Source organism: Cebus imitator, unplaced genomic scaffold (assembly GCF_001604975.1).
Source record: "Cebus imitator isolate Cc_AM_T3 unplaced genomic scaffold, Cebus_imitator-1.0 Scaffold371, whole genome shotgun sequence".
Classification (NCBI taxonomy): Eukaryota; Metazoa; Chordata; class Mammalia; order Primates; family Cebidae; genus Cebus; species Cebus imitator.
In genome coordinates this window covers 429,376-445,699 of record NW_016107686.1, presented here as the reverse complement: position 1 = coordinate 445,699, position 16,324 = coordinate 429,376, and the positions used below count along the sequence as shown (strand labels likewise).

The window sequence follows — 16,324 nt, the reverse complement described above, 5'->3', positions numbered from 1 at the left end:
GAGAGAGAGAGACAGAGAATGTGGCACAGGTTTACCCTTGGTCAATTCAGGTAAAGGGTATATGATGACTATGCATTACTTTTTCAACTTTTCTATAGATTTGAATAATATAGAAATTAAGAAATTGGTAAGTAAGCAGTTCAAAGACTATATTGATCATGTTCTCTCTCCTTCTGTTTCATGCTTTCTTCTTCTTGTTTTTTAAATCCCAACTTGACCCTAATTGCCACTTTCTCTCTTATACTAGCATCAATCCTGAGGCAGAGAGAACAGAACTGGGCTGGGGAAAGCTGAGAATTTATACCCCTCTGAGACAGCTACTCTCTTTGAACATCCTCACTAAATCAAACACTGTTTACATAAAAGTAGAATGAAATTTGCATTTTGGCTTTCGAATAATTCAGTGAGCATTATTACATAAATGCTAAGCCCAAGGTTTAATGTGTTAACATGTATTATCCATTCTAATCTTCACAACAAACATACTAGTTAGGAATCATTATAAATTCTTTTGGACGAGAACATGGAAATCATAGAGTTTATAAGCATGTTTGTTAACAATCAAGTAACTCTTGAGAAAATTGGGAATTGAATCTGTCTCCAAGGATTTCAGAAGCAGTTTTCTTACCATTTACTTAGAAGTTCCTAAATTCAGATTTTAAAATCAGGTAGGCTTAGGTTTGAATTGCTCTCTTCCTCTGAATAGAAACATATAACTGAACAGGTTACTCTCTAATCTGAGCCTCAGTTTCTCATATGTAATGAAAACATAACTTGTCCTGCAAGATTTTGACAATTATATACATTGTATCATAAATTCTCAGTTATAGGTGCTTAGCAAATGAAACTATTTTCATTAGATTCATGAGAAATAGCCTCAACATTTTCACTTATTTTATTGGGGGAGGGCATTTTTAAATTTCTGGAATTGATATTTCCTGATGCCAAATGCAATGAAATAAGCTATTAGTATTCTTTTCAGATATTCTCTTTCACTGGTTTTCTTTTTAAATTAATTATCTAATTCTCAAAGTATTTCCATGACATTTAATATTTTTATAAATCTTAACTTCTGAAAAGGCTTGAAAATGGTGAAAGTTCATCATGTCTTAAAAGGCAGGTAAACAAATAAAAACTGATGTAAAGCCCCTATTTGTCACTTTCTTAAGAATGACTTAATCAATCAATAATTATTTATTTGACAAATGCTATGAGACTCATACTGTATGAAAAGAAAATATGGCCTCTTAAATCCATGGGAAATGACTATTCTGAGAAATTTAATTCAAAGATACATAAAATTCCATCTATAGAAAAGAAACTAAGATTGAGTAACCACCATTATTTGGATTGCTGAGTATGTTTAACTTAATGAAATGACTGAGATATTTAAGGATGTTTTCCAGATTTTTAAGACTAAGTCACTATTTCTAAATGCGATGGCCACATTAGGAATAGACTTTGGATTTAGAGGTTAGCCCTCTGAGCTTACCTCTGAGTCAGTTAGGTCTTTTACTACTCAAAGTAAGTTCTGTTTACAAGAAGCATGACTAATTTATGCAAGCTTTTTAGAAATGAAGAAATCAAACATCACCCCAGACCTATAGAGTCAGAATATTAATTGAACTATGTCCCCAGGTAGTTCACATGCATGCTAACATTTGAAAATGACAGTCTAGTCTATTTGTCTTTTTTTTTCCTGATATTCACAAGCACAAAATTTGTATACCTCCAAAAAGCAAAGAGGTGTTCTAGATATCCCATGTAAAAATGTGGGTATTTTCCTGGCTTAAAAGTATTCCAGATATCTCCCTAATAAATAGTTATCTGAGTAAAACAAAAACGCCTCCACTACTAAGGAAGTTGGGGCTCAATTCTAATTATCAACTATGAACAATGGACTTTTATCAGTCTTATTTTGTAAATGAGCAGTAATTTTTTATTTATCAGAATTGTTGGTTAATTAAGCAAGGAAATTCTCCAGGCAATGTATTTCTGGATGTAGGATAAGAGGCAGTGAAGGACATGTAGAAGGTTTAGTAACTTGCCCATCATTTTATACAAGCGCACTTATTCCCTTGCAATGTGCTTCCTAAAAGGGTCTTATTATGCTTAAACTAAAGGAAATATCAGCACATGTAGGAGAGAATTGCAGCCTTGATCATTTCCAATTGCAGCCCTGAGCATTGTTTGAGTATTAGACATGTTTGTTTAAATACAAATCAGAAAGTTCCACTGCTGCCCAGCATTTGAAATCTACTTGGTAATTTACCTTAGTACAATATTTGAATAACAAAAAGGTTTTTAATTAAAAAAAAATTAAAGCAACCAGGAAAACAAAAACAAAAACCTTACTTTCCAAGGGCAAAACATTCCAGTTTTACAGATGAATCCTTTGCAGCTTGTATAGTTTCAGGAAAACGCACTTCAATCTTTGGTTCATATTCCCCCATCACACCTGTTAAATATCAAAAGAGCTAGCAGCATTTCTGGAGAATAGAAATTTTCTATGAAGTAAATGCTTCATTAACCAAAACCTGATTATGTCTTCTTAATAAGAATTAGGGTTTTCAATTAAGAATTTGATACATACAGATTCTAAAATGTTTCTGTGTTTTCAAAAAAAGACCCTTCTCTAGTGATATCCATATTTATCTATCTTTGACAGAACTCAGAGAGCCAGATCTGATTTTTAAAAATAAAATAAAATAAAAATTTTTCAGCTAACATTGTAAGAAGTCCACGGAGGTAGGTCTTAATCCAAAATAACAGTATTTCTGTAGCAAAACTTATAAAGTCATAACATTAATTGAGATAAGTATATAAATATTCATGTATTAGTACAGTGAGTTTTGCTGCTAAATAAGTTTGCTGTATACCTACAAAAATTTGTTTTAAGTTTTAAAATTTTCAATCAAGGGAATTGAGGATATCTGCTAAGATAAGAATAAGATAGTGGTTCTCTACCTACCAGAGAAGCCGTAACAGAAATATATCTGTAGGCTATTCTCATTATCTTAATTAATTTTATCAGTGACATCTCAAGATTATTTAAATACTTTGATCATTTTTAATTTATACACCAAACACCAGATTAATACATTCCTAAAATAAATAGATTGTTGCTGGCTAATATAATTGCAGAAAAAGTGAAAATTACAAAATATATATGAAATAAAAATACTTCATTTTTAAGACCTTGATCATTACAAACATTTAAAGAGGTTATGGTGAGAAGGTAGTGAATACTACTTCATTCAACTAAGTTGATAGATTCTATTCTTTTTCGCTTTCTTGATGTCTAATATTACTTGCATGAACACTTTTAGAAGAGGTTTGGTTATTATTTTATGTATAATGCTTCTGCTCTATTTTTACCATATATGTGTTCAAGGGAATAGAGGGGATAGAAGAAAGAAGGGATTAAGAAGGGAAGAAGCAGAAACTAAGAGTAGATAGAAAACAAAAAAAAAGGAAAAACATGGTAGAATCTCCAAGTGTATTGTTGGCTCATGAATTTTTCCAATCATAAATAGCAGGACTCATTGAAGGAGAGAAATTGGACTTAGGAATAAGTCTAATGGTTGCTGAAATCTTAATGAAGGCCTTGCAAATATATTTAGGTGGTTAGTGATTATAAAAACTCTATTATAAAAGCTCTTTCTATGGGACTTGTTTCACAATTCTGTTAGCCTTTATTAGCGTTTTATTCTTGCTTTTCTTCAGCTCTTTGGAGGGGAGAAAAACTCCATGAAATATTGCATTTCAAGTCCTGAATACAATCATAAAATGCACCAACAAATTTTCTATCTTTATGAATCCCACTGTGAACATTTAATTAAAGAAACAACTAGAGAATTTTTCTACTTCAATGACTTCCTTCAACTTTCTGGCTCTTTAAATCTTGTACCAGCTATGACTTGACTAAGCTACAAAACTCGTCAGAGATTAGTCTGAATTATGTTCCTTCGATGAATATAATTAGCATAAATCTTGTGTTTTGTTCTTCTTTGGAATGCTCATAATTAATGTTAGTCTGCTTTGCTTTCCTTGGATATGAAATTTTCCCTCCATTTTGCCAGCCATGTAAATAAAGGGTGAACAAAAAAAGAGCAAATATAGAAAATAGGGGGCATTAAAAAGTAGCTGTAACATATGTTCATTAAACATATATTGATTCAATTATATAAGTTTGGCAGCACCCACACGTGCACACATACACACACGCCAACTCCCCCAAACATCAGTTTTGCTTTCACAGAGTAGTTTTTAAGCAAAAAAAGACAAGCTGTTTCAGTGCCAGAAAGGAGATGGCTTGGTATACACAGGACCATGTATACTGCACCACGTGGGTGAATTAGAGAATTTTTTATTATATTTCTGGTTTACATATTTGTGAATTGAACCTAAACTCATAGATAATGTGGCTCCACCAAACAAGAAGGAAGCAGAAAGCTTTGGAGATCTTCCCAGGCTTTAAGGGCCACAGATAAAGTATATTCCCAAGATAACTCATTATCTTACCATCAGTACGCTGCACTAATGGAGTGGGTGGACCTTGAACAATTCTCTGGGCCTCCTTGTTTGTTATAAGGCAAGTGTAGTTGCCCACATCTGATGGTTCCACTTTGGCAATGTACAAGTTTCCTGTTTCTTGAGATACAAATCGCCTATTGTCCTCTTGGACATATAAGGGGTTATCATTGAAGGTCCATGAATAAGATAAATCTGAAAAACAGAAAAAGAAAACCAAAATCATACTTTTCTTACTGCATTCATTCATATCTGAAAATTCTTTGTCTTACTTCCCCATAACTAGAAGAAAATTGTTCCTCTATTTGCTCAATAGCTGTCATCTGGGGTAATTGTAATGTTCCCTTACATTGAAATATATCTCAGTTTTGATGATAAATTATCTGGGCACTTTGCCATCATTGACGTTTTGAGATTAAAGATGTAACAATAGGATGTTAAGGAAGTAAGTGGATGAGTTTATTAAGAAATGCCATAAGATATATATACACTGAATTCCTTCAGCAAAAGTTATGCTGCTTCAAAGCAATGTTTCTCAATGCATTATCAGAAGAATTAAACATACTTGCAGGTACTTGTTAAAAATTTAAGTTTAAGAACTCTACCACAGATCTTGAAGTTCATTCATTTGATCATCATATAATTTCCTTATATTTTTATAGAGACAGGGTCTCACTATGTTTCCCAGGCTGATCTCGAACTCCAGAGCTCAAGTGATGCTCCTGCTTCAGCCTTCCAAAGTGCTAGGATTACAGGCATGAGCCACTGCACTGGCCTGATTATTACATAATTTCTAAGCAGCTATTCTGTGACAGTTTTAGGTCTTAGAGTAAAACCAAACAAAATCTGTGTGCTATGAAGGTCACATCAGCCACTGCTAATTGCCAATAATGTGGATAATCTCAATGTAGGATGACATATGCTTTGACAAAGGCATTATAGGCATTTTTTTCTGCAACTGCAACCACTACTGGATTTCTAGCATCATAAATTATTTCCGCTATCATTTGTATGTCATAGAAATCAAACAGGATGGACTATTTTATGTCTGATTTCTTTCATTTAACATAATTTAAGGTTCATCTATTGTTGTCATGACTGTAAGTCCTTTCTTCCATTATATTGTGGATGGTATTCAATTTTATGAATATATCATAATTTGTTTAGACACCTTTCCGTTGATGAGCATTTGGATTATTTCCAGATTGAGGTCATTATGTATTAGGCTGAAATAAGCATGCTTGTCTAAGACTGTCTGTGTACATTTTTATTTTTCTTGCTTAGGTTCCTTGGAGTAAGCCATAATGTAGCTGTATGTTTAATTTAATAGGAAATGTCAAAAGAATTTTCTAAAGTGGTTGTACCAGTTTATACTTCCACCAGCAATATTTGAGGGTTTCAGTTGTCCCATAGCCTCACAAAAATCATTTGCCGTCAATTTCTTTTTTAGCCAGAAATTTTTGAGCAAAGGTAAATATTCATATGTATTAAAGTTTAGTGAATTTAATTCTTCGTGAAGCTAAAAAATTAGCTGTACTGTGAAAACTAGGTAGAACAGAACTACGTCTAGGGAAGTGGAAGAATACAGTTGGTCCAAAGGGGACCCCTCGAATAGGTAGAGTGTATATGTAGGTACTCAGGGTTAAGAAGGGGAATGCACAGCAGCTAAGTAAAAACAAAAAAAGCCTTCACTTGGATGGCCCCTCACACATTTTGGAATCACAGCTCACAGGGAAGCAGTTTATGCATCTTGGAGCCTCTTGTCCAGAGAGATGAGTTCCTATTTGCCAACTGTACTTATATTAAAAGCTGGCACAGAAGCAAGACATGGCAGAAACAAAAGAAACAAATTATTTCTGGTATGTTCCAGCAGGCTTCCTCAGCTGGGAACAGACCATCTGAAACATTCTTCACTAACCTTGCTAAATTTAAATTACAAAAAGTACATGGTGGCAAAAGAAACTGACACCTATTTTGGACTTAAATCTGATCTGTAGAGAAAAACTCTTGAAAGTGGGAATGAAGGAATATTGTCAATTTATCATCCCTTCCATCAAGAAAACAAAAATGTATAAAGCATGAACCATACACTTAAGGAATGAGATTTTTAGGAAGAAAGAAAGAAAAAAGGGAGAAAGAAAAAATGGAAGAAAGGAAAGGTGAAATGAAGGAAAGAGAAGGAAACAGTGAATATATTAGTAGTGGGAAGGAGCAAAAGAATTACTTTTTCACAATAATTTATAAATAATGTCAGTAAAAAGAAGTTTACCTCTGCAGACAGAATCCAGATACCATCCCCAGGAATGAAGAAGACATGAGGTAAAGATTTGACCAGGAATAACAGTAACACAGCAAATGCTACTTGTGCACGAAGTGAGAAAATGCAAAAAGTGTCATTTAATCTATAAAAGTAGTGTCAGGTAGGAAAAAATACCTAAGGAGCAGTTTTATGTAAAAAGCATGTTATGAGTGTGGGAACGTGTGTGTGTGTGTGTGTGTGTGTGTGTGTGTGTGTGTGTGTGCTTGCAATGTTTATGCAGATTATTACATTTAAAAACATGGAGATGTATACAGTGGTTTTCTCAGAGTGGGTGGAGGGAAATACAAAAGGCTTTTACTCTCTTTGTAATGTGTTTCTGTCATATTAGAATTTTAACTTAATATCCATTTTTTGGTGTAAATTGAAGAAAGAAAAAACAGGACAAGAATAGTGTCAGAAAGACTAAACACCAGAATGAGGTGCAACTTGTAAAAACAGAATGGATAGCATTTCTTATTGTTACTCTGAACTGTTCAAATTGGTGTTTTATGTTTTATTCAGGCATTAATTCCCAAACCTGATGCACATTAGAATCACGAAGGAAGCTCGTTAAAATACAAATAGCTAACTCAATTCTTAGCAAGTTAGTTCTATTTATTCTGTCTAAGCCAGGTGTTGTGGAATCTGTGTTTTTAACACCCTCCAAATGATTCATGCAATTGACTAAAATATTTTGTTAAGAGCACCCATTATTGAAAGAGGAATTAAACATCTCAAGTTTATCAAGAGATAAAAAACAAAATGTAACAAAGGCTAGTCACAAAAGAAAATGATACAACCTTTATTTTAGCACTGGAAAAAAAGATTTTGGAAGCATATTACAGCTGTCTTTATACATTGAAGGGCTGCCACGTGTATAAAAAGTTAAATAAAACCCTCTCTATCAATGTTCGGAAGGCAAAAGTAGAACTTGTGGCTGCTGGAGGTGACAGAATGCTGTTAGACTTAATATAATGAAGAACAGTCTAAATTTTAGGATAGTAGTAGATGATTTACTAGGTAGTGAGCTCTTTATCATTAGACATGATCAAGCTCTGTATGGATGAACACTTGTGTGTACCTGTGCAACAATCTTGCATGTTCTTCACATGTACCCCAAAACCTAAAATGCAATAAAATAAATAAATGGGAAAAAATAACCAAACAAATCATACAATCACACACACACACAAAAAGATATTTTGACAATGGATGGAGGTTAAAGCTTAGCTTCTATGAATGGTTTACTCCACCCTCAACATTCCTTTGATCTCCCTACGAGAGTCTATGCTTTTGGATCAAATATGCATAAATGCAATTTGCTTTTTATTTTTGAAAAATGCTTTGAGATTCTTATGCTGTTCTCATGTATTGAGTCTTTATTTTCTTTTGCAAGTCCCTGTTGGAGTCTTTCATCGTTCCATGTGGTCTCTTGCTTCAAAGTTTCTTTACTGATGTCCTTTGCTGCCTCACTTCTAAGCCTGTTGCTGTCTCTACCAAAGAGACGCTCAAAGGGTATTTGTTTGAAACCAGAGTTGTCTAGATAGTAAATTTTTCTTCAATATAAAAAGGAGGGAAAAATATAGTTCAGATTCTCCTGTTGTCATTGACTCCTCATCTTTTGAACTGTTTGTGAAATAAAGACAATCTTGAGCAAATTCCTAGGGCTGTGTCTCAGCTTATGGATCCTTATTCAATGCCTATTTGTGGAGAGAAATAAGCTTTAGCTCTCTGAAATCCAATGTCACTCCTTTCACTTAAAAAAAATTACAGGTTGCCACTAGTGCCCAAGAAATCTTTGTATTCTTCAACCTGTAATCTTGTGACCGGGTACTGTAATTTTCCTCTCTCCCTTGGTGAATTCATTTTTACCTTAGCTGCTAAAACTTTCCAATCCATTCCTACTTGCGGTGTATCCTTCTTTAATAGTGGAATATTTAGAAGCTCCTGGAAGAATCTAGTCCAGAAATAAGAACGATTACATAAAGATTAATAATAAATTTTGAAAAAACTTTCATCATGCCAGCAATTGCTTTATGAGGCTAAAACATATTGCTAATAGACAGAAGAGCAGAAGATCAAACACCGCATGTTCTCACTCATAGGCGGGTGTTGAACAATGAGAACACATGGACACAGGGAGGGGAGCACTACACACTGGGATCAGTTGGGGGGAAATAGGGGAGGGACGGTGGGGAGTGGGGAGCTGGGGAGAGAAAGCAAGGGGAGAAATGCCAGATGTAGGTGATGGGGAGGAAGGCAGCAAATCACACTGCCACGTGTGTACCTATGCAACAATTTTGCATGTTATTCACATGTACCCCCAAACCTAAAATGCAATAAAATAAATAAATGGGGGAAAAATATCTCTGTTATAGAGAGAGGTTCAGGAACTAACAGTATAAAGGTAATTTCCCAAAATTGTATTCATAACACGTGGGAGGAGTAGGGCTTGAACATAGATCCTGCAGATGCCAAATCTTCACTCTTTTTCTAATGATACTGTCAGATGCCTTTGAACCAGAGCAACTCCATCTTGAATAGGGGCTGTGTAAAATGAGGTTGAAACCTACTACTGGGTTGCATTTCCAGAAAGTTAAGGCGTTCTAAGTCACAGGATGGGATAGAAAGTCAGCACAAGATACGGATCATAAAGACCTTGCTGATAAAAAAAGGCTGGAGTAAAGAAGCCCACTAAAATACACCAGCACCAAGAAGACAATGACAATGACAGTGACCTCCAGCCGTCCTCACTGCTACACTCCCATTAGCGCCAAGACAATTTACAAATGCCATGGCAACATCAGAAAGTTACCTTAAATTGTCTAAAAAGGGGAGGCATGAATAATCCACCCCTTATTTACCATATGATCAAGAAATAACCATAAAAATGGACAACCAGCAGCCCTCAGGGCTGCTCTGTCTGCAGAGCATTCTTTTATTCTGCTACTTTCCTAATAAACTTGCTTTCACTTAATGGACTCGCCCTGAATTCTTTCTTGTGCAAGATCCAAGAACCCTCTCTTGGAATCTGGATCTAGACCCATTTCCATAACAATGCCTTTCTACTTTTCAATGTCTTTAAAATTGATCTTTTTTCTATGTTCATTTCCTCTCCTTGGCTCTTCCTCCACACCTTTAACCTTCCTTCCCAAATCCCAAGCTCCACAAGTAACCAACCCTTCTCACATTCTAAGACAAGTATTCCTCACTGTTCATGTCCTCCCCCATTGACATTGCTTGTTCTACATCCAATTTTTTAAGAATCTCATAGATTAATAAGTTAAACTGCCATTTGAAATCACTGTAAAGTACTTATTGCTAATATTAGCAGGGAGTAGAACAGATATAAAAACTTGAAGAAGTAACTTTTCCCTCTTAAATGGGCCTCTCTGAAGCAGAGGTTCTAAAGCTTCACCATGCATTAGAATCTCTTGGAAGACTTGCTAAACACAAGTAGTTGGGCTCCAGTCTCCGACGTTGTGATTCAATAAGTCTTTGGTGGAGCCAGAAAATCTGCATTGCTAACAAGCTCCCAGGTGACAATGACACTGGAGGATCTGGATCTACACTTTGAAAATCATTGATGAAAACGGTAAAACTCAGTCCCCTCTGCATAATGACACTGGGAAGGGAAATACTTAGATTCAGAACAGTTGGCCACCTTGTATATTTGTGTATGAGTGGTGTGTTGGAGTCTGGAGGAGAGGCAGTTTCTCAGTTTCTAAATTCATAAAAGATCTGGGATAGCAAGGATTTGTGAGACCTGCCAGTCCAACCTATTCATTTTTACAAGTGAAGCAGCAGAGGGGAATAGAGTTAGCAGCAGCTCTGGGAGTACAATCCAGGTACCCTTTTGTGCCCTCTGAATTGGTGGAGATGTAAAGCTGCAAGTCTCTGCTGTCATAGTATTTCTCATCCTGCCCTGCTCCCTTGTTGCCATGGGCTGGCTCTTCCCATTCATCCGAACAGCCAGCCTGCAATGGGGGCTTTTATCAATTTTGTTCCAGCATCAGCCACTGCTGTGCTTAATTTGTATATCTTTTAATAGGGAAAGAAAAAAAAAAAAAAAACAACCTACTAAGATCTAATTAAAAATTAATCTTCTATTCGCTAAACTGTGAACAGTTTAATGCCAAGACTCATTATTTCGTTAGCAGTTGTAAAAAGATGATATTCCAATTCAATAATTCTTCTTCGCTTAATAACTGGAAAGTTTCTATAAAAAAAAAAACAACAACCTTCCAAATTGGAAGTTAAAAACCTTCCCATTTGGCTTTTCTTAATTAAATGTATAATTTATGAGCCACTTAGGTTGAAACCATTGAATTTTTAAATATTTTCTCCACCATCTATGACATTTATCGGTTATTAATGATTGTGATGCATTTTCCCTGTGATGATTCAGCAGTAGCATTAGAGTTGAATGATAATTGGTCCTTCCTGAAACATTTTTTGTAGTTTCACAATGACACCATCTTCTACAATTTTATTATGATTAGAAATGGCAGATCTGCAGTGAGCAATTGAAGACTCTATCTGCTGCTCTCTCAAGCATACAACAAATCCTATTTTCCCTAGAGCATGATTATATTTTGACATCTTTTACAGCCCTATATCTTGTACTGTAATGTTTAAAATACAAACAAGAAAGATATATGCAATTATACCCATTATATAGCATGTAATTTTTATTAGAGAAAAAATAATTCATGATAAACATTGACACTGAGAACTTCTATTGGCACTGCAGAACAGATCTCAAAATTGGTAGCACGTTTCCTGAGGTAGAAAATAAATGAATAGAATAAAGAACTTGAAGTCTAGTGCTCAGATTTACTCAGTAAATCCCCCCTTTGGAATAGTCCAGAATGTGTGTACTTTACTGCAAATCTTGTGTAGTGCTCCAGGGTTAAATGTGACTGACTTTTGGATGGTAAATTATGGTTATGCTAGCTCAGTGGCAAAAACCTAATCCAAGAATAATTCCTTTTCTGGACTGACGTCTCTGATACTAATCCCGAGGAAGTTTATGATGTAACCCAGAAAAGGGCTTGACGCCTTTAAAATCCACTCCTATTTGAATTCCCATTTGTTCCACAATTACTGCTTGATCACCTGGATTTTACTGGGTCCCTTCTGATTTATACAGCTACTGTTTGGAATCAAGGCAATGGTGGTCTTCATGGCCTACGAATGACAGCTAAATAAGGTGTCATAGGTTAGTATTATTGTTTAGTTCCAAAGAACTATAGAACTGATTATACACTGGCCAACCGTACTTGGAGAAGGAATGAAAACAAGCTGTCCCAAGGCAAACACCCAAACTGGGGTTCAGCCTGGAAGTCCACATGGGTTCTTGTCTTTGCACAGGAAGGAATTCAAGAGCCAGCCAGCAGTATAAAGTGAAAGCAAGTAGAAAGTAAAGGAATAAGAGTGGTTACTCCATAGGCAGATCAGCCCAAAGGGCTGCTTGTTGGCTATTGTTATGGTTATTCCTTGCTTATATGCTAACCATAGGGTGGATTATTCATTCATTTTCTGGGAAAGGTGAGGAGAATTCCCAAGACTGAAGGTTCCTTCCACTTTTAGACTATATTGGGTAGCTTTGGGAAGTTGCCATGGCATTTGTAAACTGTCATGCCATTGGTGAGAGTGTCTTTTAGCAAGCTAACACATAATAATTAGCAAATAATGAGCAGAGCGGAGGACTATAAATCACTTTTGTCACTATCTTGGTTTTGGTGGGTTTGGCTGGCTTCTTCACCATAACTGATTTTATCAGTGAGGTCTTTTGACTTATACTTTGCAAAACCAGTCCCACAAGACTCTTATCTTTCAGCCAGCTTCTGAGTGAATTGCTAGGAAACCTCCAATTCTCAGGAAGACTGAACAAGTCATAGGATACAAATATACTAGGACTAGACTTTTATTTTTCTTCCTAATTTCCATCCTCTATGGATGAACTAAATACGGTGAATGTAAGAGATGGGCTGTCCCAGTGGTTTTTAACTAAGGATAATTTTGCCTTTTGAAGATATATGGCAATATCCGAAGACATATTTTTCTCATAATTGGAGGAGGGAGTGCTATTGGCATCTATTGAGTAAAAGCCAGTGATATTGCTAAACATCTTAACAATGTGCAGAGCAGTTCCTCCAATAAAGAATTACTCCCTGTCTCACCAGCCTGTGGCCCTACAGCCACAAAGTGTACCAGTGTTGGAAAACCCAGAGTTCTACACATGATAACAGATTGCAATAGGAGAATTCTGTTTGATATGCTGGAAAGCAAGGAAAACAGTCTTTTTAAGAGTGAATGGAGTCTGAAAGTGGAGGGAAGGAATGTGCAGCGTGGGACTTAAAGAAATAAACTATCTAGAGAGGTGACTGGCCAAGGCAAGAACTCTTGATATCTCCTTGTGTTATTTAATAACTTTTAAGGATCTCTTATGGACCAGATTATGCCAGACAAAATTAGAGAGTAGAATAAATGCACTGGTGTTTAGACAGGATCTTTGGAATTCCAGAGACAAGATCTTGGCCAAGTTATGTTGTTAGTTTAGTTTAGTTAACTATAGTTGTTAGTTAACATTAACAATTTTAACACAATACTCAACTTATAAAATTGAGATATCTTCCCTTAAAATGTTAAATTAGTTGAGGTATTCTAAATGCTGAGTTGAGTGCCTAGTACATAGTAAGTATTCATAATCTTATCCGATTATATAGTATTAAATATTACTTATAAAAGGTGAGCTCCAAATTTAGCTCTTAAAACCAGATCTTTTGGCCTAGACATGTAATCCAGCTGCCCGCTATAAATTTTCGCTCTTGTATCTAATTGGCATCTGAACATTAACATCTTCTTAAACAAATTCCTGATTTACTCCATCCCTAAACCTGCTCCCCCTTCATCAACTCCACCCCAATAAATGATACTCCATTTTTCCAGTTGCTCAGCCTCAAATCCTTGGAGTTATCTTTTACTCCTCTCTTTCTCTTATAAGCCTCATTTAATTTTTCAGAAAATTATTTTAGTTATACCTTATAAATATATACTGAAGACTGGCAATTATCCAACTGTCTACGGCAATCTACTTGGTCCAAGCCACCATTATCTCTCACCTGAATTAACACAATCACTTTTTAACTGCTTGTATTCTTGCCCCTCTGTGATCTATTATCCAGAGTAAATTTTTAAACATGAAAGTCAGAGAAAGCATGTCACTGTGCTGAATATCGTCCAATGAATTTTAATCTCACTCATGGGAAAAGGCAAACTTCCTAAAATGTCTGAACGTAAGGCTGTATGTCCTCATTTCTTCTCATGTTTCCTCATTTTACTTCACGTATGCTGACCTCATTGCTATTCTTGCGACATGCTAGACATGGTTTCCCCACAGGTTCTTCACACATGTTATTTCCTCTGCCTGAACTGCCTTCACTTAATATGTCTCACTCCATCACTTCTTTGTCTGCTCAAATGACAGTGAAACCTTCTTTTACCTTAGAATATACAATAGCAACATCTATTTCCTATCCCCTCTTATTTTTCTTCTGGCTTTTATTACTACTTGTAATGCTTTATATTTCTTTATTATAAGATTCATGGAGCTAAACTTTGTCTCTCTTCTCCACTTTATCACTAAAATGCAAAACAAATGAGTGACAGTAACTACACAATAAATATTTGTCGCATGAACAACAAGTTCAATAATGATGGTTATGGTTATTATCATTATTATTATTATTATACCAACAGGCAACTATTGGGCCTGTCTGCCTTTTACACATTCAAAGAGCCTCAAGTAACATACCCACTGTCAATTTGACCTCCCCACTAAGAAAAAAGCACCTTCATTTACTCCAGAAACAGCAAATACATCAACTAGAGGAAGGGGATATTAAAATTTAGCACTTTTTTCTCTATATAATTTTCCTCTTTATTCTATAACACAATTTTGAGGCTTTGCTTGAAGTGACGTTTAATTTAAGTGGAATTGTCAACATATTTATTGATGCAAATACAAATAGCGGGCTCAGACAGTAGTGCCATCTTCCTGCTACCGACATAGATGATCCAAACTTCTGGCATCAATTCAATTGTTCTACCAGCCTAAAAGTTAGATCTGAGGAGACTATGGACCATTTTCTCTAAAACAAATTTTAAACCTATAATTTTTATGAGCCCGGGCTTGAGAGTTCCGTATCCATCCAACAAAGGGAAAGAGTGTTCTTTACTTTGGATAAAGTGAAACTATTACTACATAGTAAAGGTGATTTTAATTATTGTGGATAACATGTATTATTGCTTCATTCTGTCATTTTTAAATAAAATTTCCTATGAGGCTAGGCTAACTCACCAGACCCTTGAAAGTTTATTGAGTGCTTGTTTTCATATTTCTCCTTCACTTTTGGTTTCAAGGGCATTATGTTTATTCCAAAATGTAAAAGAAATTCTGCCTTCAGCTCTGTTGCAAATAGTTTGTGCAGACTTTTTGTGACGAGTGACTGAAACTTGACAAAATCTCACTCTTGGGTTAAATGAGAATCCATAGTGGAAAGACCTCTCTGCATACCGCTCAAAGTTCAGCCAAAGGCTCGGTGATACCATATCCCCATAAATAAATAAAATAAATATAAAATAAGTTTTGTGGGCTGGGCATGGTGGCTCACACCATAGTTCCAGCACTTTGAGAGGCCAAGGTGGGTGGATCACATGAGGCCAGGAGTTGGCAACCAACCCCACCCATCTCCACTAAAAACACAAAAAATTAGCCAGGTGTGGTGGCAGGTGCCTGTAGTCCCAGCTACACAGGAGGCTGAGGCAGGAGAATCGCTTCAACCTGGGAGGTGGAGGTTGCAGTGAGTCTAGATGGCGCCACTGCACTCTAGCCTGGGCAACAGGACAAGACTCCCTCTCAAAAAGACAAAAAACTTTTGTGTTGTTTCTTTCTGTTGCTTGACCCAAAGAATGACCTTAGAACCCTGCAGGGACATAGTAGAAAAAATGGAATATTTTTGTTTGGCCATCTACTAAATTTTGGTTCTGCCAAGCACTGAGAAGCTAAAGGAGAATTGAATTTTTCTGAGATGGGTGTCCAAATGGAGAAGAATTATAATAGATAATTGAGAGACTTGTTGGAGATTGTTTCCAAGATGCAGGAAGTCATAGCCTACCAGTAAGAGAGCCTTTAGAGAAATGAAGGAAATGTCTAACAGGAATCTCTGAAGTTTGTAATCAGGTGTGCATTGTAGTCCTCTCTGTTCTGTCCTTACAAAGCGTTGTTAAACCTACATTTCTCAGAATTTTACAGATAAGACTTTTTGGGAAGATCAGAACAAGAGCTGAGTCTGGTCCTAAGGTCAGAGATTCAGTTAAAATCACAAAACTCATCTTTGATTAGGAAATAGGATTAAAAAACAGATATGCTCCTCCACTCAGATTACAGAGAATGGTGCCTATTCTGCTTCCGTATTTTGAAATAAT

At 35.8% G+C, this 16,324-nt stretch overlaps 1 protein-coding gene across 3 annotated transcripts in view; it reads right to left on the bottom strand.

Moving 5' to 3' along the window:
- Positions 1–16,324, bottom strand: part of CNTN6 (contactin 6) — a 294,828-nt gene that overhangs the window by 97,040 nt on the left and 181,464 nt on the right. For 2 of the 3 annotated variants that reach the window (XM_037730963.1, XM_017507288.2), the window contains 2 exons: positions 4,525–4,728; positions 2,356–2,458 (listed from right to left, as the gene is read on the bottom strand). In XM_037730963.1, the coding sequence (XP_037586891.1) occupies positions 2,356–2,458; positions 4,525–4,728 (307 nt within the window). The remainder of the gene's footprint in view (positions 1–2,355; positions 2,459–4,524; positions 4,729–16,324) is intronic. The other variant, XM_037730964.1, reaches the window with a different exon arrangement.